This window comes from Homalodisca vitripennis, chromosome 8 (genome assembly GCF_021130785.1).
Source record: "Homalodisca vitripennis isolate AUS2020 chromosome 8, UT_GWSS_2.1, whole genome shotgun sequence".
Taxonomy (NCBI): domain Eukaryota; kingdom Metazoa; phylum Arthropoda; class Insecta; order Hemiptera; family Cicadellidae; genus Homalodisca; species Homalodisca vitripennis.
This window is the reverse complement of record NC_060214.1, coordinates 116,831,442-116,858,838: the sequence shown is the minus strand read 5'-3', so window position 1 is coordinate 116,858,838 and position 27,397 is coordinate 116,831,442. Positions and strand designations below refer to the sequence as shown.

General features: G+C 34.0%; 1 protein-coding gene across 1 annotated transcript; it reads left to right on the top strand.

Moving 5' to 3' along the window:
* Window positions 1-1,291: 1,291 nt before the first annotated feature.
* LOC124367971 (UPF0545 protein C22orf39 homolog) lies at window positions 1,292-25,462 on the top strand. The gene is given in 4 exon segments (XM_046825210.1): window positions 1,292-1,590; window positions 4,437-4,496; window positions 4,498-4,602; window positions 23,724-25,462. Coding segments are annotated over 4 exon segments (444 nt in total). The 5' UTR covers window positions 1,292-1,533; the 3' UTR covers window positions 23,946-25,462.
* The last annotated feature ends 1,935 nt before the right edge of the window (window positions 25,463-27,397 follow it).

Sequence of the window (27,397 nt, the reverse complement as noted above, 5' to 3'; positions counted from 1 at the left end):
ACGGTTGCACAATTTAACAAGTTAGTATGCAGGTTGTTCCGTGAAGAGCATACAAATTATGATACTTCCTTAGTTCGAGAAGTAAACATATTACTATTTACCAACGTATAAACCTTTCGAAATCACTTGAGTTGCGTACGTGATATTGTTCGCAAGCGATATTAGTAATAACAATAAACATTATTTATCGCGTGTTGTAGCGTATATAATAATACATGGTATAATTGAGACAATGCGGAGGCCTTTCAATACCTCTATCGCATTTAACTTATTATTAGGTGGCGCAATCCCCACTGATGTGTATCAACAATAATGAGTTTGTGACATATTGCATGGGCCCACATATTTTCTGTATATAGGTATTTTTACATTCCCAGCCACATAAACAGATCCTCCAGGAGTCACTTTTGTCTGGTTTACACATTAATTTTCAGTAGAACAACTACACTTGATACACTAAACACCAATGTTGTTACATTGGACAACCCAATAGATGTCCAAGAGTGGCAAATCACTAAGTGTAAATGTCGAGCGATATATATATATATATATATATATATATATATATATATATATATATATATATATATATATATAATTTCAATAAACATTGAATCGCAAAAAGTACTTGCTCCGCCGGGAGTCGAACCCGGATCTCTCACTTGCCGGGTGAATGTGCAACAATTACACCACAGAGCGCTTACTTTTTCCGATTCAATTATTTTTTATTTGGCCGTATCTGTCACGTATGCGTTTAAATAAGCAAACTAACATATGATCGGAAGACCAAATACCTGTCAAACGACTTTTATTTACATTAAATTGTATAAGTGGCAATAGCCTTATTTAATTTCAATATACATTGAATCGCAAAAAGTACTTGTTCCGCCGGGAGTCGAACCCGGATATATATATATTGTTGGGGTAAAGGAGTAACTTCTTGATCGATACAACTTGTAAAAACACCGTTTTTCTCTCCTGGACGTGTGATAGAATACTTACGGTACCATTAGCTATTAATTCTTAATTCCCTCCAATCACCTTTATGGATTGAGTGGGTCAACTTATACTAGCATATAATAAAGTTATCGAGTAGTTATTATTATGATGATTATGCTTATTGATACCTTTAACTGTATTTATCATGGTCGCTGGTATTTATACTCTGTTGGCGGGGAATCCGAATTTGTTTCAGGACTTTCGATGTTTGTTTCTTCTTTTATACTGTAAATGTCCATGCTATGGCATAGACATCTAAACAAATGAAAACCAATTGCTCCAATCTGTCGTCTGCCGGTTGTTTTGTGTTTTTTTCATTAAAGGTTATAATAAATGTACTTTTGTATTTTAAAATAGTTCATTAATGTTGCTGTTGAATAGATCAGTTATATTTGTGAATTTGTTTTAGTTACGAGTTCCAAACTATTTTGAAAACTTAGTTTTGTTTAATTCTTCAGTTAATTGACATTAACAGTTGAAGTTTTGGTTATATTTTAAAAATCTCCATGCGAAAAACTAGAACTTTATTCCAAAATGAGTAGTTCTTCTGATCAAAGCAATGAGGAAAAGCCTGTAAAAAATGAATGGATGGTGAGTAAAGTTATGCAAAGGCTTATTAGTAGAAAGTAATGGGGTGATCCCCAAGGGTCTGAAGTTAGCTCATTTCCCAGGATCAAATATTTTTGGAATTTTACAGAAATTTCCTAGGCCCAATAGCCTAGTTTTTATAGGCCTACAACATGATGGGGAGACTTTAATAAGCGTTGGTTCAATTATTTTTATCAAACGATTCAATATATTTTAAAACTTGGGTAATTATCATATAAACGGCCGGAGCGGCAAAATACGAGTTTTGCGTTATTAACTTATTGGAATCGTCCTATAAAACAAAAAAAATATAAGGTTTGATGGGGTGGAAATGAGAAATAACGAAGTTCTAGGACATTAAAAAAATGGAACAACTGTTCATGCGCGGATTAATATTTCCATGTTCTACATCAACATCGAGCGTCACGTGACTTTTTGTGACCATGATTCAACCTTGTGATGACGTCATCGGATGGGTCGCAATCTTTGCAAACGTAAATGAAAAATTATACTGAAATGAGCAGAATTTTGATCAAAATGAACAATGTTTTTCTTAATTTCGAGCAACAAATTAATTACTTGTTATCGAAATGAGACGAGTGCCTCCGGCCTTCACCGCGGGCTTCGGCAGCACCTTTGGTGCTGTCCCGTGCTGATGTCAATTAAAGAAAAACATCCCTCGAGATAGTACCTATCAGTAAAATATAAAATTCTAGAGGGGCTGATCAGAAATATAAATTGAAATGTAATGCAAAGGCAATTATGTAAAGTTAAAAAACTTAATAAATCATGAAAAACTCAAATATATAGTGGATCAGAGAACACATACCATTAGTGTGTTGGCGGATACAGCTGAGCAGCAGCCCCGCGCTGATGGCCGGAGGCACTCGTAATTAAATTTTTTTTCACGACGAAATTAAAAAAACATTATTTATTTTGATAAAAATTCTGCTCATTTTTGTATTATTTTTCATTTACGTTTGCAAAGATGGCGGCGCAACCGATGACGTCATCACGAGGTTCAATCATTGGCCACAAAAGGTCACGTGACGCTAGACATGGATGTAGAAACATGGAGATATTACTGAAAAGTTTATTTCATTTTTTCATTTTCTAGAACTTCGTTATTTCTCATTTCCACCCCATCAAACCTTATACTTTTTTTGTTCTATATGACGATTCCAATAAGTTTTTAACGCAAAACTCGTATTTTTCCGCCCCGGCGGCCGATAATATGATAATTACCGTTTCTGTATTTGCACCGGTCAAAGGATCAATGAAGTTTTTTTAAGTGTTTAGTAAAATGTACAAACCCATGATTAGTTAAATAAAAGTAAGATTTCCATAAGTCTGTGACTATTATGGTTTCTGGTTTGACATGGTTAATGGCTGCAAAATAAGCATCCAACACTCGAATGATCGATAATGTTGAATCACAATTAGAACAATTGAAATGCTGTCATACGTGTTTACCCTGTCAAGTAATTGTAAGTACTACTGTACGCTTCTCAAACAGTATGAACAAAGTTAAGCTGTATTTATATTTTTATCATCTAAAATGCATATATTTCTTTAACATATAAAAATATAGCATCACTATAATACAATTTTATAACTCTATAACACAATTTAATTCAATATTATTGTTGCAAATTAATTAAAACAAAAAATTGTGTGTATGGTATTTGAGCAATGGTCGCTAGAGATGGGAAATACTATTGTTTGTCAATAACCTATTACAAAATAATGTGTTAAGGTTTTACATTCTAGTAACCTGTTACCGTGATAACATGTTTTTGTTTATCCAAAAATGTAACTAACCACAATGTAACATAGACTGGTAAAATTATAAACAGGTTAATTAACATTTTCAAACATAATTATTGGGTACTACGAAGTCCTTATCTACTATTTGTTATCAACCTATACATACATACATAAAAAATATAAAAGTTAAAAAAACCTTTACAAGTGCTCGCATGATCTGAGCTTTAATTTGGGTATTATATTGAAGGATGTTTTTTACTACCTCGAAGGATGTTTATCTTTTTTCCAGAAGTGCGAGGTAGCGCCCACTGAAGCCCGCACTGATGGCTAGGAACATTTCTGATAGGTATTTTTCCCACTTCAGATCACTTTCCAAATTGTCCAACTTCTCCGACATCAAATCACTTTGTACGATCAAGATAGTACCCAAATTCAAACGATCATGTGATCGCTTATAAAGGTTATGTTTAACTTTGATACTGTTAATAACATGTTTACAATAACTTATGCTAAACCTACTTTACTTATGTCGCATAATAACATTCCATAGTGTAATATTTTCTTCGTAGCCTCTTTGCTTGCACTAAATGGGCTCGGCTGTTACAGGTTGCCAAGTAACCTAAAACCAGAAAATTGTTAAGAGAACACCAAATCATTCAGCCCAGCTGTTACTGAAATAACAGTATCCCTGTAATAGGTTACCACTATTAATTGTGGCAGCAAGAGCAATGGTTATGTACATGTTTGATTTCTGTCAGACATTTTTATCCCTCGAAATAGTAAAAAGTAAATAAGTGTTATACTGTTTTGTTTGTTATATTCATAAATACACATAGCCTAGATTATGTTTAATTCACCATAACATTATTACTTTTCATACTTAATTTGAAATGCCTATACAGTAATTTGGTAGTTATATTGAGGACTCTTTACTCATGAATATCGGTGATTCAATATCATCGATCATTCAAGTGTTGGACGCTTATACTGCAGCCTGTTTCAATATAAAAGTTAGTTCGTGCATTTTTGAATAATGGTATTACAATTGATTGGACCTTATGCAGCTCCCATTGTTCCCACAGATACGGCCGTGTCACTTGTACGAAGATGAGTATGACGACTGCACAAGTATCCGAGCACGGTTTTCAACAGTATTTCGTGCTTGGACAGTGGGAGGATTGCACCCCCTGGAAGCACGATTACTACAACTGTGAAAAGTGGAAGAATAACAAGGATAAAGCTGCCGCAGTAAGTTATCAACTTCCCAATTGCTTTTTCGCACTGTCGGTTTGGACTGATATTTCATAAAGTTTTCAGATAAGTTTAGGTTTTTAAAATTTTGAAGGAATGGGCACTTGATATATTTTTATTGATGTGGGCTAAAGCCAAATTTGGAAAGCAAATGGTTGCTTTACTGTAATGGAAATAACCTAATTTTTTCAGTCAGATCAGTTTTAGCAGAGATTAATAATAGAAGTAGACCTCCGAGTGTTGACAGCCCACCCTAGATTGTACTGCACTGTGCCGTTCCCTCTATCCTGTACTTTCTCATGTCTTGCCTCCACCCTCCCTCACATCACCTTGCTCATTCCGCCCCATCTTCACCCCACAGCGTGTTTATAGAACAGATCAGCTAGATTGAAATATAGTTGCACTGTTTTCGTCGGCCTCCAAATTTCAACATACGATTAGCCTACCAGTCTACTTCTAGTCTCTGGTTTTTTGTTTCCATTGATTAAATCAATTCAAAATTTAGTCAGATCAAATCAAATTTATTCCATATTAATGAACAAAATAAACAAGAACAGACATTTAAAATAAGACAGAAAAACTTAATACTACATAATACGGATTAACACTGTTGACAAAACTTACATTAGAGAGAATGACTACATGTGTAGCATAGCCTGTGCGTAAGCGTGATAGTTTAAAATTTGGTCTAAAAAGTAAGCAAAATAAAATTTTAAATTTAACTATGAGAGTAATCTTTTTAATATGAATGAGTTACAATAGCAAAAAAATGTTTGTAGTTTATTCTAAAACATTAACCAACGTCAGCATGTTTGTTACATGTTCCTAGTATTTTTAGTTACTAAGTTCAGAATTTCAAATTAGTGTTTTCTTTGCAAATAAAGGGTTTGCTATTATCCTCATATTGTAATTAAAAATATTGATGCTGTATGTGGTATTCAAAGAGTACTAAATACCTAAATTTAAGATGGTGCAATCGATATTGGGTTTGGAAAATATTTGTTTTATGTTAAATTCACAGCTCTAAGATGTGAATACATAAAAAGTAAGTAGAACAATATTTTTTATCACTCCACACAAAATGGCAGGCATTTTAGGCAGGGAATTTAGGCAATTGTGTAGTCAGGCACAAGTAAAAATTGCTGAAGATAAAAATGTAAATTTTTGGTATTGCTACAATTTTTGGCTAAAATTTTTGATACTGGGGATCTAAACCCCATATACCTGGGTGTTATGTGCAAATAAATAATTTAAATTTGAACTTGGCTACTACTTTAGCAACACGTAGAACAGTTAGTTGACTATTACTATATAACATATTGAGTGCCACCACAGTCTCATGCTACTTGACACTATCTAGATGTTTTTTTTTACTCACTACATGAGACTCTGGCACTGTAAGGGTTAACTACAGTACTATAGTACAGTTGGTTGACTATAGCTGTATACTAGATTTGATAGTGTGTAGAGAATTGCTGACTAAATACTTGAGCATTCCAACTTCAAGCAAACTTTGTATGATCTGGTTTGTCGGACTGAGTTGAATATTATATGGAGAAATGTTGACTGAAATATTTGTGCATCCCAATATCAAGTAAACCTGGTATGATCTGGTTTGTCGGACTGAGTTGAATATTATATGAAGAAATGTTGACTGAAATATTTGTGCATCCCAATATCAAGTAAACCTGGTATGATCTGGTTTGTCGGACTGAGTTGAATATTGTATGGAGAAATGTTGACTGAAATATTTGTGCATCCCAACTTCAAGCAAACCTGGTATGATCTGGTTTGTCGAACTAAGTTGAATATTGTTACAGTTTTGTTTTGTAAAGTTAATAGTTCATATTATTTTATGTTTGTTTATAAAAGATTAATAAATAATTTTGGAGTTTTATACCACATAAGTACACACACACACAGGAATCCATACAAGAAAAAACATACACCCATGCAATTTTGATAACTTACAATAAACATATATAAATCAATAGATTTTAAATTTAAGAAAAACTAGCAATCTATTTTAGAGTTAAAATTAACATAAAACAAATTATCATGTGTATAACATAGAAATACATAAACTATTGTAAAATTGAATCATCAGATAAAAAAAAAATATAATTTCTTTAGACCAAATACCACTGAATACATTAAATCTTAATATCAAGGAGATTGTTATGCAAAGTAAGTTTACAACACCTGGAGTTATAAAGTGAATTTAGATCAGCTGGTGACTTTACAATAATGGAATTTTTATTCTTTTGAATGATGGATTAATAGGAGATTGAGAACAATAAACATTTAAGTTATTAAATACAGTAATACTTTCATTATTTATATTAAATTGGTGAATCTTGATTTTTGAATCCAAGAACAGAAAAGACATGTACTAGATGATGAACACTTGAATATTGGATGACAACCAGAACTCTCAGATCCGCAAGGGTAATCCTACACTACCAGTATTAAATCTACACTAAACCGACAAGGATGATTGGAAGATGAATAAGTGTCAATGGAACATCTAAAGTAAAACTGGATTTGAACTCAAGTAAGATCTACCCAATTTAAGATTCCGCATTTTTCAAAATTTAAACCTATTTTGTATAAATTCAAATTTAACATGTACCACAATTTTTCCTATGTTGGATATAATTTGTTTTATGTGCCCACGGCAGTATAATCCACGAAACCCTGTATGTGACAAATAAACTCAATAACAATAATTGTAAATCAAACGTTTATTTATTTGATATCAATAGCTAGTTAAGCAAGGGCAAAGTACGGGTTAAATAAATAAATAAAGCAAAAAGAAAAATTTAATAATAATATTATATGGAGAAATGTTGACTGAAATATTTGTGCATCCCAATATCAAGTAAACCTGGTATGATCTGGTTTGTCGGACTGAGTTGAATATTATATGGAAAAATGTTGACTGAAATATTTGTGCATCCCAATATCAAGTAAACCTGGTATGATCTGGTTTGTCGGACTGAGTTGAATATTATATGGAGAAATGTTGACTGAAATATTTGTGCATCCCAATATCAAGTAAACCTGGTATGATCTGGTTTGTCGGACTGAGTTGAATATTATATGGAGAAATGTTGACTGAAATATTTGTGCATCCCAAGATCAAGTAAACCAGGTATGATCTGGTTTGTCGGACTGAGTTGAATATTATATGGAGAAATGTTGACTGAAATATTTGTGCATCCCAATATCAAGTAAACCTGGTATGATCTGGTTTGTTGATCCGAGTTGAATAGTGTATGCAGTAGCTTTACAGTGTACAGCATCTCCAGTGAAATTGCATTTTCATTGACAGATTCAATTTAAATTTAATCCACAATGCCCTTCAATAAAAAGCTATTGAATTTACTCTAAATGTCTATGTATCTTGCAAATTTAAAGCCAGCCAGAGATTTTAGTATATATAAAGGAAACATGGAAATCCCCCTTACTTGGAGGTCTTCTCTACAACATTCAATTTGGTGGAAGGAACAAATTAATTAATCTAAAATAATTTCAATGCCACACATAAATAAACCAGAAATGTCCAAAACATGCACAACACCAGAGAATAATCACGGAAGCCATGCATCATTGGTTTCAGACAGACACTTACGTGTTCAAAGCCGCGCATAGAACCTAGAAGTCACAGTCAATCGTTTGGTAGTAAGGAAATTTTTTACTTCTGTGTGAAATAATATGTATATGTTTCATATATATATAAATATACCCATTATAGTTTTTTTAATTATGTTTACCTTTTAATATATGTTTACAATTTTGATTCAAATTAAAGGTATTAAAACGGTTTTTTTATTTAGGACAGAATTTACATGTTTACATATACAATCGAAATTGGGTTTTTACAAGACAAGTTCCAAGAAAGTTCCATGGAAGACTACTTCCATGGATTTGGATGAATTATACACACTCTAACATACTTGTGGAATCCTATTTTTTACATTTAAAATTTAAGATAAGACACTATATCTGTAAGCATGATAATTAAATGAGTTGAGAACTGTATTTTCCAGTTTGATATTTAATTCAGTTGTATGGAAGAGCATAGTTATTGTTTTAACAATACTATTTGTGAGTCATGACAGTGTTATTCACACATATATTATAGATGTATAACACTCCAAACCTGTAAATATCACAAGAATTTTATTATCGTTTTTAGACATAGACAAATAGATGTTTCACATGATGTTACCGTGACGTGCTGGCTTGCTGTAGAGTACAGCCTGATCAATTAAGGTTTATAACATTGTTGATAGTGGATACGTTTTAATCTAAACAGTAAATAACACATATTGTGTTTTATGTTCATTTCAGTGTATATATTGACGAATACGATTCGGCCTCAACCAAAACGTAATTTGCTCGTAGTGCTGTAACGTTGTAAAACTTTTTTATTTCAGATATTTAGATTATTTTGTAGGACAGTGTTTAAACTGACCAGAGTTAGAAGTTTTGTAAAGGCGTCGAAGGCAGTTTAAATTATTTCAAACATGTACAGGTATATAGTCAGTGTGCTAATGCTGGTCCAGGTTGTAAGTTGCTACCTCGAAGCGAGGGAAGTGTTGAAGATGCTTAATGTACCGTGGGAGGGCAATTGTCCTGTGACGCCCCCACTCCTCGACCTCGACTCACTGGGCTTAATCGGGCGGTGCCCAACGAAGTACCAGATCCTAGATCTGCCACCGAACTCCAAGCCCAATGCCATCCTGCAGGGCTTCTGCGACGGCTCATGCCACAATACCGTCTGCAGCCAATGGGGCAACTTCCGATGCATGAACTACACCGTTCCCGTGGACATCTCCATGCTGGAGATCAGCGACTCCTGCGAGGAAGAGGTGATGTGCTTGAGAAGAGTGGTCAGGACTGAATATATTTCTGTGGGCTGCGTCTGTCGGTCTTGGGTAGCCACTAAACTGGGAAATCACATTGTTGACGCCGTTGACTGATGTCGATAGGGTACTCAAAAATTCAGGATGGCAGCAGGTGCAGTGATTTGTAACTTATGATGATTTATTTGTATAGAGTAAGTATTTTAAATGTTCATTGTGTGCAAAATAGGAAGGAAAAATTTTCTGACAATCTTTATGAGCACGTGCCTTGATGTATTGATACAAAACAAAATTTATTGATTTTAATCTATGTATACACAAAGTCTACTCATCAAGATGTATAGGAGTGAAATTACTACAAATGGATGGTTTGACACCATAATTCTTCAAAATAATTTGATGGTACAAACATTTGGCTCTTTTTCTTTTCATTGTATAAGGAAAGTTTAGAAGTCACGATTTGAGTACGAAAAGTTAGTCTGTCACATATTTTTTAATTTCGATATCTCTTGTGTCTTTCAGTTGCAATTTGATTTTGGGGAACAAAAACCGTCAGGAAAATGGTATTAGGGGAGCATGGAATTTGATTTATAACCGAAAAACTGAAATGTCCTAATTTAGTTGCAAGTTCTGACAGTAAAATGAATTTGCGGTAATTCAAGTAAATTATAAAGTTTAAATCTGGTGTGTTATATTTTCTTGAGACTTTATCAGTTTTGATGATAATGACCGCCAGATTCCAAAATTGAAGTATTTAACACAACCTTAAGTTTTATAAATTGCTTGAGTGCCTGTAACTAAAATCTTGGCAGGTTCAAAAGTGGTAGGTTTTGGCATATAGTAATATGCAAGACATTAAAGATAACATAGAACCAACCTTTGTATCTTCAATATCATAATACAACTTTAGTTTTTAATATTTCAAGATTGTTACAAATTAAAGCTACCTTTTTCTGACTATGGTGGAAGGGATATCTTTGACATAGTATTGTAATTTTATTTGCTTGTAGTAAAACAACTTAAAAAAAAAATTGCAATACAAATATTTTGGAATGAAAATTTCAATAAAAAAATATGAAAATCTAGATTAATTAATAACTATTTGTTATATTAAATTTGAGCTTACTCCAATTCACAATTAATACATAATAGTAGATACATTTTTATACTGTATTTGACACACATTTTAATAAAAAGTGTTATCTCGTTGCAATAACAAGTAAAGAGTGAAATAACCATAAATCATTGCAATTTTTATAACCGTTACATAAAACAAATCAATACTATGCTATATCATTCATATGAACTATTGTTACATTTTTTCATACTATACACTCGAAAAAATTATTATTTTATTTATTAAATGATTTCCATTGTAAAGTATAAGCTAAATTATTAATAATTTGATACTTAATAAAAAAAACCTGCATAATCATTCCACATTTGTTTAAAAACTTATCAATTATTTCAGTTCTCCTTATAAAGTTTTAAATTTAATTAATGTTTTATACCTAAGCACTTTTAAATAGTAATATTACTACAGTGTTTCATACTTCTGACTTAATTTACATGTGTCCACAGTTTAGAATTATCAATGAAAAAATAAAATGTAACCATTGATAACAAAGTTTCATTTAACTGTACACAATGTGTTTCAGCACTATGCCATCTTCAGAGTGCAAAAAAGAACTTCTAACAAAACAAATTTAAAAAATGATTAAATTTCCAAATATGGATCAATCATATGTATGTTAAATTTATAGTTTAGTAATCCAGTTATAACTATGATCAGATGTTCTATTTAATTTCTATTTTTAAATGGGTTTATCTGGTTTTAAATTATTAATTTAATTGATTTAGATTATTAATTAAAACATTAAATAGGAAAAAAACTGGTAAAAATTACCAATGTGTCACTAAATTGAAATTTAACATATGTTTGAATATACTAGTTGCGAGCTTGAATTCTAAAGCAGACTTTTTTGAAGTCGAATATTTGTGTATAAGCTTATTAACAATGATACATATTTTAACATGTTATGTGATTTATTTGTGTATTTCTTTAGTCATTATCTACTACTTATTATTTCTACTTGTTTATTATAACGGTTTTTGTTCAAATGTTAAAAGGATTTGCTCTGTTTAATATTTTTAGTTTTTTTTGCAAAATATGTTGGTAGTATTAAATTTTATGCTGTGATCTAAATACTAATTTTATTGTTGTGACTTTTAGTTTTAATTTTGTTATTGTGATCTTCCAGTATTAATATTATTAGTCATTGTAAACCTATGTATTCACTTTAACATTAGCTTAGATTATGTTCAGACATATATCTTGTGTTTGTCTAGTTATAATAAACCCCTTATAAAACACAGTATATCCAAGTATTTATCAAAGTATCTCTTATAAATAAATGAGATTTCAGTTATATCATATTTTATCTACTCATAAAAATTATTACTCCTTTTGGCTCCACAGGGAATAAGTGAGATGGTGTCCATAACCGTAACCGTAGCAATTCTTTGTATAGAGTTCTTTGTTATGTTTTATGACCCTGAAACAGGTATGTTAATAGGGTGTCTTCGCTACACTTTATATTTACTGTAAAAACATAACTGATTTTGACTATATCATTGAGCGTAGCAGTGATATTGACTAAAATCCTGAAGTCTTTAAAGCTAACACTCTACTTTGAGTTGGTGGGAAATATTAACACACAAGAGGTTAACCCGTGGCAATTTGCTGCAATTTTTGAAATTCTGTAGTATTATGATTAACAAGTATCAGCAGCTTTGGAACTCGTCTTATCACTTCTCATATATTTCTTCACAAGACCTTGACATCTGTTGGTCTTTTACTCACTTTGTTTTCAAAGTAACAATAATCTTGTTGTCCCCTGTATCCAAATCGAAAATATTCTCTGATACATTAAAATTTATATATCAAATCACTCACTGATAATAAGTTCAAGCTACATTTTGCTTGTTCTTCTGTTATTAGCCACTTTTTTAGTCCAAATTTTTTTGTAAACAGCTAAAAAAATACATGCGGAAATTTCCTTACGCACTCACGCACAACATACTGCGTTGTCTAAATTTTACAGTACTTGTAATATGTTTTTATTGACACAGTTTTATCTGCGGATAATTTAAATTAGTGTATTATGAGACACAGTTAGTCAAACTAATCACATGATTAAAAAAAAATTTCCTATTGAAGGAAAGTAAAAAATAATAAAAAGTAAGCTTGACCAAATTGCCTTCATGGAACCTCTTGTGTCCGAGAAGGAGGTTTGACCACTCATTTATTAACAACTGTATTACTATTAAGTAAACACATGTGTTTTAAGTTCCTGTTTCGATCTGTATTGTTAGAATACAAAAGCCCTCACAGAAAAAAACTTTAATAATGCTCAGGATATAAACCCAAATCTAGCAAAGAATCATGTGAATCTAAATTTGCAACAGCTGTAGCAGGGTGAGGTGATGTATAGATTTACCAATTGAGTTTGAATAATACAGAGATGAAATAACTCACACCTGCCCCATACAACCCTATAGTTCAGTAAGAAAATGTAAGGCTTTAAAATAGACCAGTGATTTTTCAAAGGAATGCAACTGACAAGCGAATACTATACTAAATTTATGCTGTTAGTCTATTTTAGCTGCCTCAAGTGGTGCATGTGTGAGTTATGGTTTAAGAATCAAAAATCAAAATCAAAATCAAAATGTCTTTATTACGTGAACATTAAGTACAGTAATTTGTCAAAATATAATACATAATGCAAAGTTTAGATAATTACAGTTTAATAGTGTCATCATTGTGAGTTTAGGAGGTTTATGCTTCAATTTTTTAAAATCACGTGGTTCCAGTGTTAGCAGATTCCAGGAACTCTTCAATGGTGTATACAGGTCTCTTCAAGCAAAAACTCTCGAAGTAGGTTCTTTAGTCTGTTTCCTGTCAGGCTGCGGAGGTAGTCTGGTAGAAGGTTTTTAAATTTCCGGCCAATGTATGAAGGTTTCTTCTCATATAAAGCTGTTCTGTGTTTGAGGTAGGGTGAGCCTTGAGGCATGGCGTGTGGGGTCAATTATGGAGGTCCATGTGAGTCTGCAGATGTAGTTTATCTAACGTGCAAGATGGCTTCATAAATGTAAAGTTGCAGGTACTGTAAGTATGCCTAGGGTCTGGTAGGCCTGTCGGCAAGTTTGTAGTGGCTCAAGGTTTGCAAGGGTCCTGACTGCCTTCTTTTGGAGTACCAGAACTCTCTTGAGGTTTCCTTGGGAGGTTCCCCAGACTATAAGGCCATACCTAATGTGAGACTCTATTAGCGCATAGTAGGCTATTTTTTGCCGCTTCCAGAGAGCCTACCCATTTAATACGTTTAACAACGTAGATGCCTGTACTAATTTTATTGCATATGTTGTTTACATGATCTGCCCATGTGAGTCTGCTATCGAGAGTTACTCCCAAAAACTTGATCTGGTTAGCCACTGGTATATTGGAATGCTTGCTGGTAACCTCTTTCTTCCTGCTAAAGTGTACCTGTGTAGTTTTGTCAGGGTTTATTGCTAAGTCATTTAATTTACTGTAGATTATGGCGCTTTCTAATGATTTGATAGAGTTACTGTACAATTGTTCAGCTGTGTCATTTCTTAGAAGAAGAGTGGTATCATCTGCGTACATTATGCAGCTCGTACTTTCATTTTGAATTAGAGCTGGGAAGTCGTCGTTAGTCAGCAGAATAAACAAAAATGGGTCCCAACACAGATCCCTGTGGACTCCTCTAGTAATTGGTTGAGGACAAGATCTGAACATGCTAGTGACGCCAGATGTAGTATGCTGAATCTCCACAATTTGGGATCTCCCTTTGAGATAACTATCAAACCACTTGTTTTCCAGACCTGTTTACTCCCAAAGCTGCAAGTTTTTTAGAGATGAGGCTGTGTCCTAAGCAATCAAAGGCCTTACTGTAGTCTAGGAATAAGGCAGTGACAAATTGTCCCTCCTCTAATGCTGTCAATTATAGATTCGACCAGACTTATGATGGCAGATAAAGTAGATTTTTCCCTTCTGGAAGCCATGCTGGCAGTCAGTAATTAAGTCCTGTTGTGTAAGATGTGTCATTAGTCTCTTCAATACTATTTTTTCAATAATTTTTGAAAACGTTGATATTAAGGAAATGGGTCTATAGTTTTATTGGGTCAGTTTTTGGTCCTTTTTTTGTGCTGGGGATAGACCTTGGAGACTTTAAGCTTTGTTGGGAATTGGCCCAGGGAAAATGAATTTATTTATAATTGATGCAAGAGGATGAAATCAATTCCACTGCGCAATGCTTTTACAACTTTTGATGAGTATTCGTCTGTTACCACTCGATGATTTGTTTTTAGGTTGTGTATTACTTGACTTACTTCTTCCCATGTTGTGGCAGTCAGATCAAATGGTTGTATTAAAGGGTGGTTTTAAGAGGTTTAGGTCCTCTTCTAATCTGCTGTCTCCTGGCTGTTGGTTGTTTTGCTGTAATGTCACTTCTGCTATCTGAGTAAAGAAAGTGTTTAGTTGTTCAGCTACCTGAAGAGGATTGTCTACCACTACATCGTCAATGTTTTAGCTTAGGACACGTTTTGCTAAGTTGTTTGGCATTGGTCTCTGTATGTATTATGTCCCATACAGCTTTGGATTTGTTGTCAGATGTCATTATTTTCTGTGTATTTGCATTTTTTGCAACATCCTTAGTATTTCTGTCGTACTTCTTTTTTATGTTTACCATAGTTTTCTTTATCTTGTGCCCTTCCGGTAATTTTCATAAGGTTTTGAGGCTCTTAAGTAGGCTTTTATTCTTATATAGTAGTCTTCAGGTCATTTTTGAGTCTTAAGTAGGCAGCTTTATCTCAGCTGATTACATCTAGTTTTATATTTTTGCTATTTCTTTGCTCTGGGGCAGGAGATGTCAAGGGCAGTTTGCAGCACACTCCTTCGAATATGTTATATGCTGTTTCCCGCATCTTCAGCATTATAGACAGTAATCCCAGTTTTTTATGGAAAGCAGTGACTTGAGCTGGTCAAGGGTTTCTCCTTCCCATTTGTCCGCCGAAGAGTTTTGCGTGTTGTCGTAATTTTTTACAAAAGTCCAGGCTACATATTTGGGCGGTATGATCCGATAGTCCAGTTTGTAAAATTGTTTGCTACATGTCAGGATATTTCTGGAATATTAGTGCATATACAGTCAATTGAAGTGCTTGTGTCAACTGTAATGCGAGTTGGTGGCAAAGGGAGCCTTCTTATGTTTGTGTGTTGCCAATTCGTTGTCAAACATCAGGTTGTCCGGGTTGTTGGGTTTTAAATCTGTCAATGTTATGTCTCCTGTCAGAATAAAACGACGTATTATGTGCTTGACTATTGTCCAGAATGTTTGATAGGATGTCCAAGCTATTTTGAATGTTTACCCCGGGAGGGCGGTATACGCCAAGGAGAAAGAGATGCTTCCCTTTGATTATAATATGTGCCATTGCAGCCTCAAATAGTTTTTTTCTTCGCAGTGGTTACTCATGTCTATGGCCTCTATATTGTTTTTAATTAAGTTGTCTCTACAATAAATAGCAACCCCCCCCAGTCTATGTTCTTTTCTGCAGTATTCAGATACGAGTACTAGAGAAGATCCTAGAAGTTTTGTGGTTTCAATATCGCTTTGCTTGAGACCGTGTTCTGTTAGAACCAAGAGGCTGGGGCATACTTCACTTAGTAGATGGTTTAGCCGGTTTTATTTTTGTATTGAGACCTCTTATGTTTTGATGACATATTGTCAGGTAGTCATTTTTATCTGCTGAGTGCTGCCTAAAAAACAGTTTGTTTCTGTGAAGATGACTCTGAGCATTGCGGAATTTATATTACGATTGCAGTGCAGCTTGACATGTTGGTATGGTCTAGAAAAAGAATTGGAGTGGTGGTACGTCTGCTTGCACCAGGATTCCAGGATGTCCAGTGGCCTGTGGAGATGGTGGCGGTTAGAGGAAGGTGATGATTAGGTGATGCCAGGGCTATTTCATCTGTCTCCTGTCCTAGTGTTCCAAGAGACCTGGTGAGATCTGAAGCAGTGCCTCAGAAGAAGAAGTCATTGGCATCATGTTCCTAGTGACTGCAGAATTTTCCTGAGTTTAGTCATAATCTGAAGGTAGAATTGAATATTCATTGCAAAAAACTCATCCAAACTTTGATTTTCAGGCTTCAGTTTTGCATACATAGGTGGCGATTTTGTAAATTGTGTTTTTTTTCCTTGTCTGACTTACATAAAGCTGAACTTACAGGGAAGATGTGTTCTCTTACTTTAGTCAGTATGGATTCAGTGTTGTTAACGCAGATTTGTCTGGCTTCTGCGGTCAAGTTTGTGGTGAGGCATAGTCCTGGTTGTCAATGTTGGTTCAGTGTTGTTAACGCAGATTTGTCTGGCTTCTGCGGTCAAGTTTGTAGTAAGGCGTGGTCCTGGTTGTCAGTGTTGGTTCAGTGTTGTTAACGCAGATTTGTCTGGCTTCTGCGGCCAAGTTGTGGTGAGGCATAGTCCTGGTTGTCAATGTTGGTTCAGTGTTGTTTTAACGCAGATTTGTCTGGCTTCTGCGGTCCAAGTTGTAGTAAGGCGTAGTCCTGGTTGTCAATGAAGGTTCAGTGTTGTCCGAGGTCAAGTTGATAGTAAGGCGTAATCCTGGTTGTCAATGAAGGTTCAGTTGTTGTTTACGCAGATTTGTCTGGCTTCTGCGGTCAAGTTGTGGTGTTGTTCAGAAGTGTGATTCACACTTTGAGTGCTAGCTTTGTACTTAGCAGCTTGGAGTGATATACTGAACAGGTTTTGTTTTTGCAAAGTGTTATCCAGTTGGCTGTTCTTCATGGTCCACTGGTCATGTGACCTCTAGCTGAGGAATGTGGACTTTCCTTTCTGTCCAACATGGATGTAATTTTATTATTCCCTGGTTTATTTAAGTGGGTATTTGAGTCAGAGTTCATAAAGTTGTCAAGGAATGAATTTGTGTAGACTTTAAATTTGTTTATCAGCTCAGTAAATCTAAACTGGTTTTCCTCTACTTCTTCCTCCGTTTTCGACAAAATTACTTTATAGTTCTGTAAACTCTTGTTCTGTCTCTTTCCCTCGTGAAATTAATTGAGCATTTTCATTTCTGAGAATGAGAATTTCATTATCTGCCCATTTTGTGGTTTTAGCTAATTCTGCTTTTCCAAATATTTTTATTTTTTCCTCTGACTTAGTTTGCAATGTTTGCAGTTGTTTAAGTACAGCATCACTACTTTCTTTTCTTCATCTGCCTGTGCTAATAACTCTTCTTTTAGTCTTTGTTCCTTAGTGAGCTTTCTGCTTTAGGTGGTCATTATTTTCTGAAAGGTCGCGAGTAAAGTCCGTTAGTGCTGACACTTTATCCCCCAGTTCTTCTATTTTTTCCTTCCATGTCTTGCTGTAATGAGGATTTAGTTTGATTTGCTTCTCTGAGCTGAGATTGTAAGTTTTGTCATTTAGCAGTTTGAGGTCAGTAATTTCAATCTTTAGAATATTGTTCTCGTGAAGTAGAGCATTCCCAGCTTCTGCTGACTAAAGTCAGAGACGTTTCTAGGTCAAATTCATCAGTTTGCTCATATTTTCTGATTTTGTTTTGGACATGGTTTATGTTTATGGTATCTTCAGACTCTATGGAGGATAGCTACATCAGAAGGATTACTAAAGAGAGGCTATATGCGTTTTTTGTTACTTGAACCTATGGCTGTGTCAGCTTCTTGTAGCGCCTTGTTAAATATTCTGTTTCTAGAACTATCTGTCTTGGTTAACCCATAAATATGTGTTATGCTTGACATATAGGAATAGGTCTTTGGATTTTATGTCAGCAGTTTTTGTTATCACTGTTATCAGAATAAGAACCATACGTTGTGAATGGGAATAGCTGTTCTAGGTGTGTAATTATTTTTAAACGTGATGTTAGCAAACATGTAATAAAGGATAATGAAACACCACTTTACCACATAATCAGAGATTATACATTGATGAACATTTGGAATAGTAGATCTGGTTTTTTTATTTGTTTTAAGGAGCTCTTTCTACTTTGATTATATTTTAGTTGATTACATAACATTTTTACAAGGAAAAAACGTGCTTAACCCATTAACACATTTTTAATTGACCTCCCAATAAATTGAACTTGTGACCTCTCACTGAGAGAGCCAAGCCTTACCCCTACGCTGTGGCAAAATTCAAGGTTTGCTGGTGAAGATGGTGAATCAGACTACCAGATTTAAATTCTGTCTAAAAATAATCTAGCAGCATTTCCACCGCTCTGAGCATGTTTTGAAGTCTGTTTTTGGTGCTCAAAAAGTTGCTGCATCACATATTCTATGTCTCCACCACATCTTGAAATCGGTGTCCTTTTTGTGGTGATGTTTGATTTTGGGAAACAAAAAGTCACAGTGAGCAATGAAATGAAATGAAAAATTCTCTTTATTTTTTTCAGGCGAAGTTAGGACTACATAGTCCTTTCTTATGATGAGTAGAGAGTAGAGGGGCTGTTGGACCTGCATAATTTTATGCTTAGCCAAAAACTGCACAAACTCACTACTACAATACCAGATTTTCACACGACTACCATCTTCCTGCTCACAGACTTTCCTCCACTGAAAAGAAACCAAGCTATATCGGTGCCAAGATATGGAATATACTCCCGGACGAACTCAAGAGAACTGAACATTCACAATTTGGACGACAACTCAAGAACTGGCTGCAGGACCGACCGTTCTACTCCTTGACTGAATTTTTTAATTGGAAAAATGATAACTAACACTATTCTAATGTTAATGACTCTGTTACTAATCTTGAAGATTGTGTTAATAAAGATATTTTTGACTTTGACTTTGACTTTGACTGTTGGGAAAATTGTGATTTATGAGCTGGAGTATTATCATGATAGAGTAATTACCCCTTTAGCATTTGTGGCTTTTTCAATGAAAGACATCCTGTAACAGACGAAACACTTCATTCACGGTAGTTTTCTTTAGTGACTAGCCATCAAAGCGAACTAAAAATGAATGGTTTATTAAAAAAAAATACACAATATGCTGGAATTAACTTTTACAAGAAAATACCTGAAAATATAAACTCAGAGGCTTCTTTTTCAAAATTTAAAATAAACTAAAAATGTTTTTAATAATAAAACCCTTTATTCATTCAATGGACTATGAGGATAATGTACCGTACTCTATTTTAACTTAGTAAAAGATCATAAATACATGGTCTTAATTTGTAAGTTTTTGACACAATTCAATTGTATTCATGTAGTACAGTATGAATAAAGAATATTTTGATTTTATTTTATTATGATAAGACGTGATACCGTTCTGTGTACTTTATGCATGGATATTGTACACAGTGGTTGTATGGTGAATATTTTACCAACACGATTAAATTACTACTACTAAATGACTTGGTAACCATGACTGTCCATCACATGCCATGATTATAAGTCAAAATCTAATTGATAAATTCAACTGAATTCAATGTTGTAGCTGCATATACCAGTATGTCTTCATAGTGGCTATTCATTCACAAATAACCTAACAATGAGAATTAGTGTCTACGATAATCCGTCAACATCAAATCCTCATCTTTGTTGGCTCTTACCTCATGTACAACTCAGTCCGTTTAGGTTAGATCTTCATTTGCATGTGAACAAAAAAAGGAGAGGTCATCCCTCTTATCAGCCTTACTCTTTTTTCAAACAGAATTAGGACAGTTGATATAGTACAAGGTCGATTATACTGATAAATGTGCCATAGAAGGTCACAGACAGATTTTGAGCATGCGCTATCTCTTTCTTCCAAAGTCTCATGTCTTGGACTGTGCGGTCGTCAAATCTCCCATGGCACCAAGACATCAATAAACAAGATGGTGACTTTATTGATGGGGTATAGGAGAAAAATCAGGTTGGCGTTTTTGAAAAGAAAATATTCTCCACAGTTGATTTTCACCTTGATGGTTATCTGAATGAGTAAAACTGTTAAGACTTAAATATTGAAAATCCAAGAGATCTTGACAACAACAAAACAAAAATGCATCAATAAAAAGGCAGTATTTAGGGTGGATTTGGCCTGTGGGCTTCTGTGGACCACGTGTTTTTGAAAATGCTTGTGTTTCAAAGAACTATTGTTGACACCAGCTATTGGTCCTACATGATAATGAAGATTACATAGATTTGTTTTGAAAAATATGGTCCCAATTAGATGTATGCACTTGACTCACAACTCGAGAGACAGTATAATGTGAACGGAAAGCTATTCAGGTATGCCTACTCTCATTACTCTATGATCAAAATTAGCCACCAAGGTATGTATGATTGCATTCCATTGGATTATGTCCTTCGCAGTCATTCGAAACAGAAAATGTTTGAGAAGCCAATATGATGAGCTGAAGGATGAGATTTGCCGAGTTATCTCTGAAATTCCACAACAATTGTAGAAGAAAGGGAATCGGAAAATTTCATTAAGTGTAGAACCCTGTAGCTACATTCATCAGAAAGCGCAAGTTGCAGCCATATTCCCACTATATTATTTACGTTTCGTGTTTTATATAATGTTTATCCCTAATTAAAATTGTATCCTTCAACTGATTCGATCAAGTAAAGATTGGTTACCTCCTTAACCCTAGAACTGGCGGTCATTTCATCCTGTAGTGTCGGGCTGTTTTGGAGCTTCGCGCAAGGTTTTTTTTTAAAAAAATTATTACAAATATAAAATAAAAGCAATATAAATAAGAGTATATATTTTTGTGTTCAGAATTAAACGTAGAATTGCACTATATTGTAAAATTAACCATCAAAAATTTTCTAATAAACACTTTTTTTAATCAAATATAAAATTTACTAAAAATATTTCTTAAAATTGGGGGGGACCATACCTAGCAAATGAAGTTATAGTGAGAAATATTTATAAGTGAGATAGCCATTCTGTGTCAAATTTTATCTAGTTTCAGAAAAACATAAACATTATACACATTTATGAAAGCATCATAAAGCTATAGAACAAAAAGCAGCGATGCGTATAAATTCTGAAAATCGGGTGTACACTTAAGACTTTGGTAAAACAAGTTTTTGCTAATACATTTATCTATGAATACATGTTATTTTGCATATTTTATTACTTAGAATAAAATAGAATATACAGTAGTAATGAAATAATTACCATAAATTATTTTTTCAAAAGTAAAAAAAGTTAAATTTTGCCATTGTTCAAAAATTTTGCGAAAAAATTTTCATTCAGCAAAATATAAAATAGTTTCTAAGGCTTGTACTATATCAAAATTTATAAATTTATGGTTTATAAGTAATAGGAAATATTATGTAGTTAGAAAACTATAAATATAACTAAAGATATTGAAAAAATATAGAATAACCCAAATAGTTATTATATATAACCAAAGAAATTACAGGAAATATATATTTTATTGTGAAAACTATCTATTTACCAAAAATAAATAGTTACTTCAGAGCTAAAAGAGTGCTATAAATAACGTTTAGTAAGTGAAAACAATAACAAACTATGTGAAATGAATTTTAGCCAAGTCATTTTGCCATAGCCTACACAAAGCCGGTAATTTCTCAAACATATTTCAGTAAATAGAAATTGATTTATTCTAAAATATATATGTTTACACTACTACGACATCAAACAACACACTACACATTAAATACGACACTAAAAACACGCGTAAAACTATTAAAACTTACAAATATCCACAGCTCGGCACGAAAGTGATACAGAACGGCAGCGGCAATATGGCGGTCACAACAAACGGCGTCGCGTTTTCTTTTACGTTCAAAATAACAAGCTTTTTTTTTTTTTTTTTTTTTTTTTTTTTTTTGTCTCTTTTAAGCCTTAGCTTTAAGCTATGCTGGCTTCGATGTACACTGGTTTATTATTACACTGATATTTATTAGCAAAGTACTCTGATTTATTATACTGGTATTTATTTGCAAAGTACTCTAATCGTGTCTATGCCTGATTGGACCTCCCCGGGATTTGAACCCGTGATCTCTCAGTTAGAGAGCCGAGACTATATCCATTAGTCTACGGAGGAGGACAATAACAAGCTTGCTACGTCATAACCATAATACAAAGTGGAATAAAACTCATCTGTTCCTTAGCATTTTTCTTCCCGAATCCAATGGTGCATGAATTATATCGATACGTTACCGGAGTATATTATAAAAAGTAATTATACGAGAGAATGTTTGATCGACAAAATTTTGACGGTTAACACCACAAAATTCGGCATTAACCGACATAATTATGTCGATTAACAGTTCTAGGGTTAAAAACACTTCCACACACACACACTTATAAATCATAGACTTTTTATATTTCTGTAAAGTATAGCAAAAAAATTATGAAATTCTATGTAAAATTTGGAATAGGTCAACCATAGAGTGAAGTTAGTGATGAATAGTACCGTCGTCTTGGATAGCAGCACAAAACATTTGTAGGCATATATATTTATGATATAATCATTTTATGATGTAAAATAGTGTTTAGATAATAGTTTTGATGAGATATTTAAATTTTAACTTGTGTTTGTTTTTAAGAATCAGGCACTCCAAATTTTCAAAATTAATTGTTTATTTTATAAGAAGTCTGGACATTATAACCTTCAATGACACATGTGTATTGTTAATTTGGGTTATGTTTTACATTATTGCTTTGTTCTGCCTATTAAATTTCATGTTTAATAGTATGTCTTTGCCTATTGCAGACTTGCCAAAATTAAACATAAATAGAGAAATCAAACATGTAAATGGTCATTAGATTTGATGTTTTTGCGTATTTGTGAAATTTATCACTTGTCAGAATAAAATTGTTGAAGGATCATAGTTGAATTGGTATTAAAATTTTATCTGTTTTAAAATTAATATGGTAATTAAACCCCCAGCCCCTATTAGTCTTGGTTTGGTGGTATTTTGTGACAATTATTGAAATAGTAAACAATGAGCATGACTGCTTCCTGAATGGTGAGTGCTCTTACCCCTGGGCAGCTCATGGTTATGAAGATAATAAACTGTGCCTGCAAAAATGGACTCTTCTTTGAGATGAGACAAATCATTCCTTTCTTTCAGAGCCGCCTGTCACTAAAATCCCTACAGTAAAATAATTTTTAACAATAACAGGTGTTGTTTATCTAATTTTAGATGTAATATTTTAAACCTCTGTGTCCACAGGAGGAGATAATTGCCAATGAAGAGGCACGCAGGGTTAAAAGGTTGAGTGCCCATTACAACAATCCTGTGTGGGAAAACAGACCGGAGCCTCCTCCAGACTGGAATGCTCCTCTACCTCCCTTCCTGGAGGAGAAACTGAAAAACACCTATCTGGACATTAAGGCCAGGGAACTGCGGGAGGGCAAGGTTCTCACAGCCGACAGGATGTGTACTATCTTGTGATCTTGGCAAGATGTGACTTGTCTAGTGTCTTCATTACGAAGAATAGTGTGATGTATGCGTTGTAAATACTCAGATGTGTTACTGACAATGTTGGAAATGTGGCAGGTCAAGTGTACACTAGGCCTTCAGCTGTTGAGCAGCACCTTGCAAGGAAAAAAGTGGTTCATATATGTGTAAATGTATCACCACTGCCACACAGTATCTAGTGTCATATGGTTTGTCAATTTACTTTAATACTGTTTCTATGTAAAATACGAGAAATTTGTTTAAGTACCATTTTGGTATATATATATATATATATATATATAAATCAAGTCAACATTTTTTTTGCATGAAAGCCCGCACTTTGATCTACTTTTCTACATAGTTGCTATCAGTATTAAGGGACTTATCGTATTGTAAAAACAACCAGTTGTACGTATACTGTTTTCATACAAGATTACCACCTGATTTAACAGTAATTGCAATGTGATCATTTTGACGCTATTGTTATCGTTGCAACACTAACCTTCAAGAAATTCACTGCTTCATCTGATGAAAAACAAATGATAGTCACTAAATGCTAAATTGGGTCTCTTTGGGGGATCATAACATTTTTTGTAGCAAAATGCTGTGATGAGATCTTGAGTTCGTTTTGTCGCAAGTGGACAGACAGTGTCATACAGCAAAACATGTACTTCGATAAAAATGTCATAGAGAACACTTCTTGAAATTTGAGGAAACACTTCTAATAATAAAGAAATTGTGAGATGCTGTTCATTTTCATTCTATTATGGGCCATGAACTCCATTTCTCATCATGAACATTCTTTCGACCATCTTTTAAAACTCTTACCCACTTGAGTGCCATTCAATCACTCACAGTGTTTTATCCATGCACTTCTAAATTTGGATAGTGAATTTCAACTGCTTTTATGCCTTTATCGCCGAGGAAACAAATCAAAGCACGTACTTCATAGTTAGTGAGATTCTCAATTGATGGGAGCATTTGAAATATGCATTATCACAAGTAAAGTCGATCAGTTTTTGCCGTAATTGCATCTGGGATTTGCTAACAGATGAAGGTAGACAGTGCCCTAGCACGGGATACCAACCGCAGCAATCAGCAACTTAATTTTAAAATGGTACTTTCTTCATTTTCACACCTTTTAGTTTACGAAAATTGGATTGCAATCCAGTACAAAAAAATAAGTTTATTCATTTTGACGTCTTAAGATATTTTTTGAAATTCTGGAGAATTGCTACACTATTATTTTTAGATAATTATAGGGAGAAATATTCACAACTTTACAACTGTGTTTAAATTCACTATATAGAAAAATCTTAATTTTATAAACTTAAATTATTATTAGTTAACAGTATTTTTTCTTTGAAAATAGGGTAGCTTTAAAGAATATAGTTTACTCAAATGAACACAGTTACAGCATAGGTCTATTAAAAATGTTTATACAGTAACCTTTATTTAGTTTTTGTGCTCAAATTGAAAGATTTTATAGTAAAACCGGTCTTGAATTGTTATTAGACAATATTCTTTATTGACATAATCAGAGAGATCAGTACATGGCGTCAAAGTTACTTAAAGGTTTACATTAAATAAGTGAGTCTAAAAATTCTTTTTCATTGTAGAATGGTTTTGTAGATAGCCATTCAGTCAGACTTCTCTTGAAGCGGTGTGGTGGTTCTCTTTTTAAGTCTTCTGGTAGGTGATTGTAGTAGAGTGCTCCTATGTAAGATGGTTTTTTTCTGTATAGGCTGAGCTTGTGGGATGGTAGATTAAAATTTGATGCGTTACGGGTGCTGTGTTGATGTAGGTCTTGGTGTCTAATTTGTTCGGTGTTCACTGCATGGATTATTACTTCTCGAATGTAGAGAGCTACTACAGTGAGGATCTTGAGTTGTTTAAATGTTTCTCGACAACTTTCCTGGAAGTGAAGTCCGGCCAAGCATCTTAGAGCTCTTTTTTGGTGTATTAAAACCTTTTCCTTATATGTGTTGCCAGCTCCTCCCCAAATAGCTAATCCATATATCTCAAGTGTGATTCAAGTAAAGCAAAGTAAGCTACCTTAGCCATGCTCTGGCCACTCACCTGCCTTATCCTACGAATAACGTAGGTGCCTGAACTTAGCTTTTTACACAGTTGGTCAATGTGGGGTTTCCATGTTAATTGTGAGTCTATTATGATGCCTAGATGCTTTGTTTGACTTTTTGCTGTTATGTCTGTTAATGAAAGGTTAAGTGATTTGTTTTTTAAAGAAAAGTTTATTTTACAGTTTTTTTTCTCATTCAAGACCAGGTCATTAGAAGCGCAGTATTGCTTTGTCATGTTTAATGCTGTATTTGTATATCTTACAAGTTGCTCTGGTATTCTGTTTGCTAAAGTGATGACTGTATCATCTGCATACATCACTGTATGGCAAGTTTCCTCTAGTTGGCTGGGAAGATCATTAGTAAGTAGGAGGAACAGTATTGGACCCAGAACCGATCCTTGCGGCACTCCTCTCTGGACTTGAGCAAGACTTGACTGGGCTTTTTGAGCTATGTTATTTTTGGAGTAGTGTATTTCAACTAGCTGCTTTCTGTCATTCAGGTAGCTCTCGAACCAGAGAGCTGCAATTCCTTCAATGCCCAAGCTTTTTAATTTTTTAAGCAGATTGCCGTGATTTACGCAATCAAAGGCCTTACTGAAGTCCAAAAAAAGGCTGGTTACATTGCGGCCCTCATCTAGCTGGTCGATGATATATTCTATCAGTTGCGTTAGAGCACTGGCTGTGGATCTTCCCTTTACAAACCCATGTTGCTGATGTGTTAGCAGATCGTTGTTTTCAAGGTGCTTTAGTAGTCTTTCAAGTGCTGCTTTTTCTATAATTTTAGTAAAAGTAGAGATCAGGGAAATGGGCCGATAACTGCCAGTGTCTGTATGAGGTCCATTCTTGTACTTGGGATAGATTTTGGCTATTTTTAAATTGTTGGGGAAAATTCCTTTTTGAATGATTTATTAATGATATCTGCTAGGGGGACACATAGTTCAGCTTTGCAAGTCTTAGCTAATTTTGATGAAATCTCGTCTATACCAGCTGATGTCTTTGGTTTTAGAGAGTCTATGATTTTTTCTATATCTTTCTGATTTACAGGTTGAAATTTAAAATTATTTATTGTTGGTGATGGCAAGTCCTGCTGTGTGATGTGGTTTGTATTATTATGGCTATCTTGGAGTGTTCTTTGTGCGATTGTAGAGAAGAAGTTGTTGAAACAGTTTGCTACTTCCAGCGGCTGACAAATTTCTTTTCCATTTGTATGAAGGTGTATCTGTTTATCTGCACTATTGCTAGCTTTTCATTCTGTGTTTATTAAATGCCAGAATGCTCGGGATTTGTTGTCTGCTCTATCTATGTAGGATGTTGTATTTTCTTTTCTCAGCATTTTGAGTTTCTGGTCGTATTCTTTTTTCCTGGC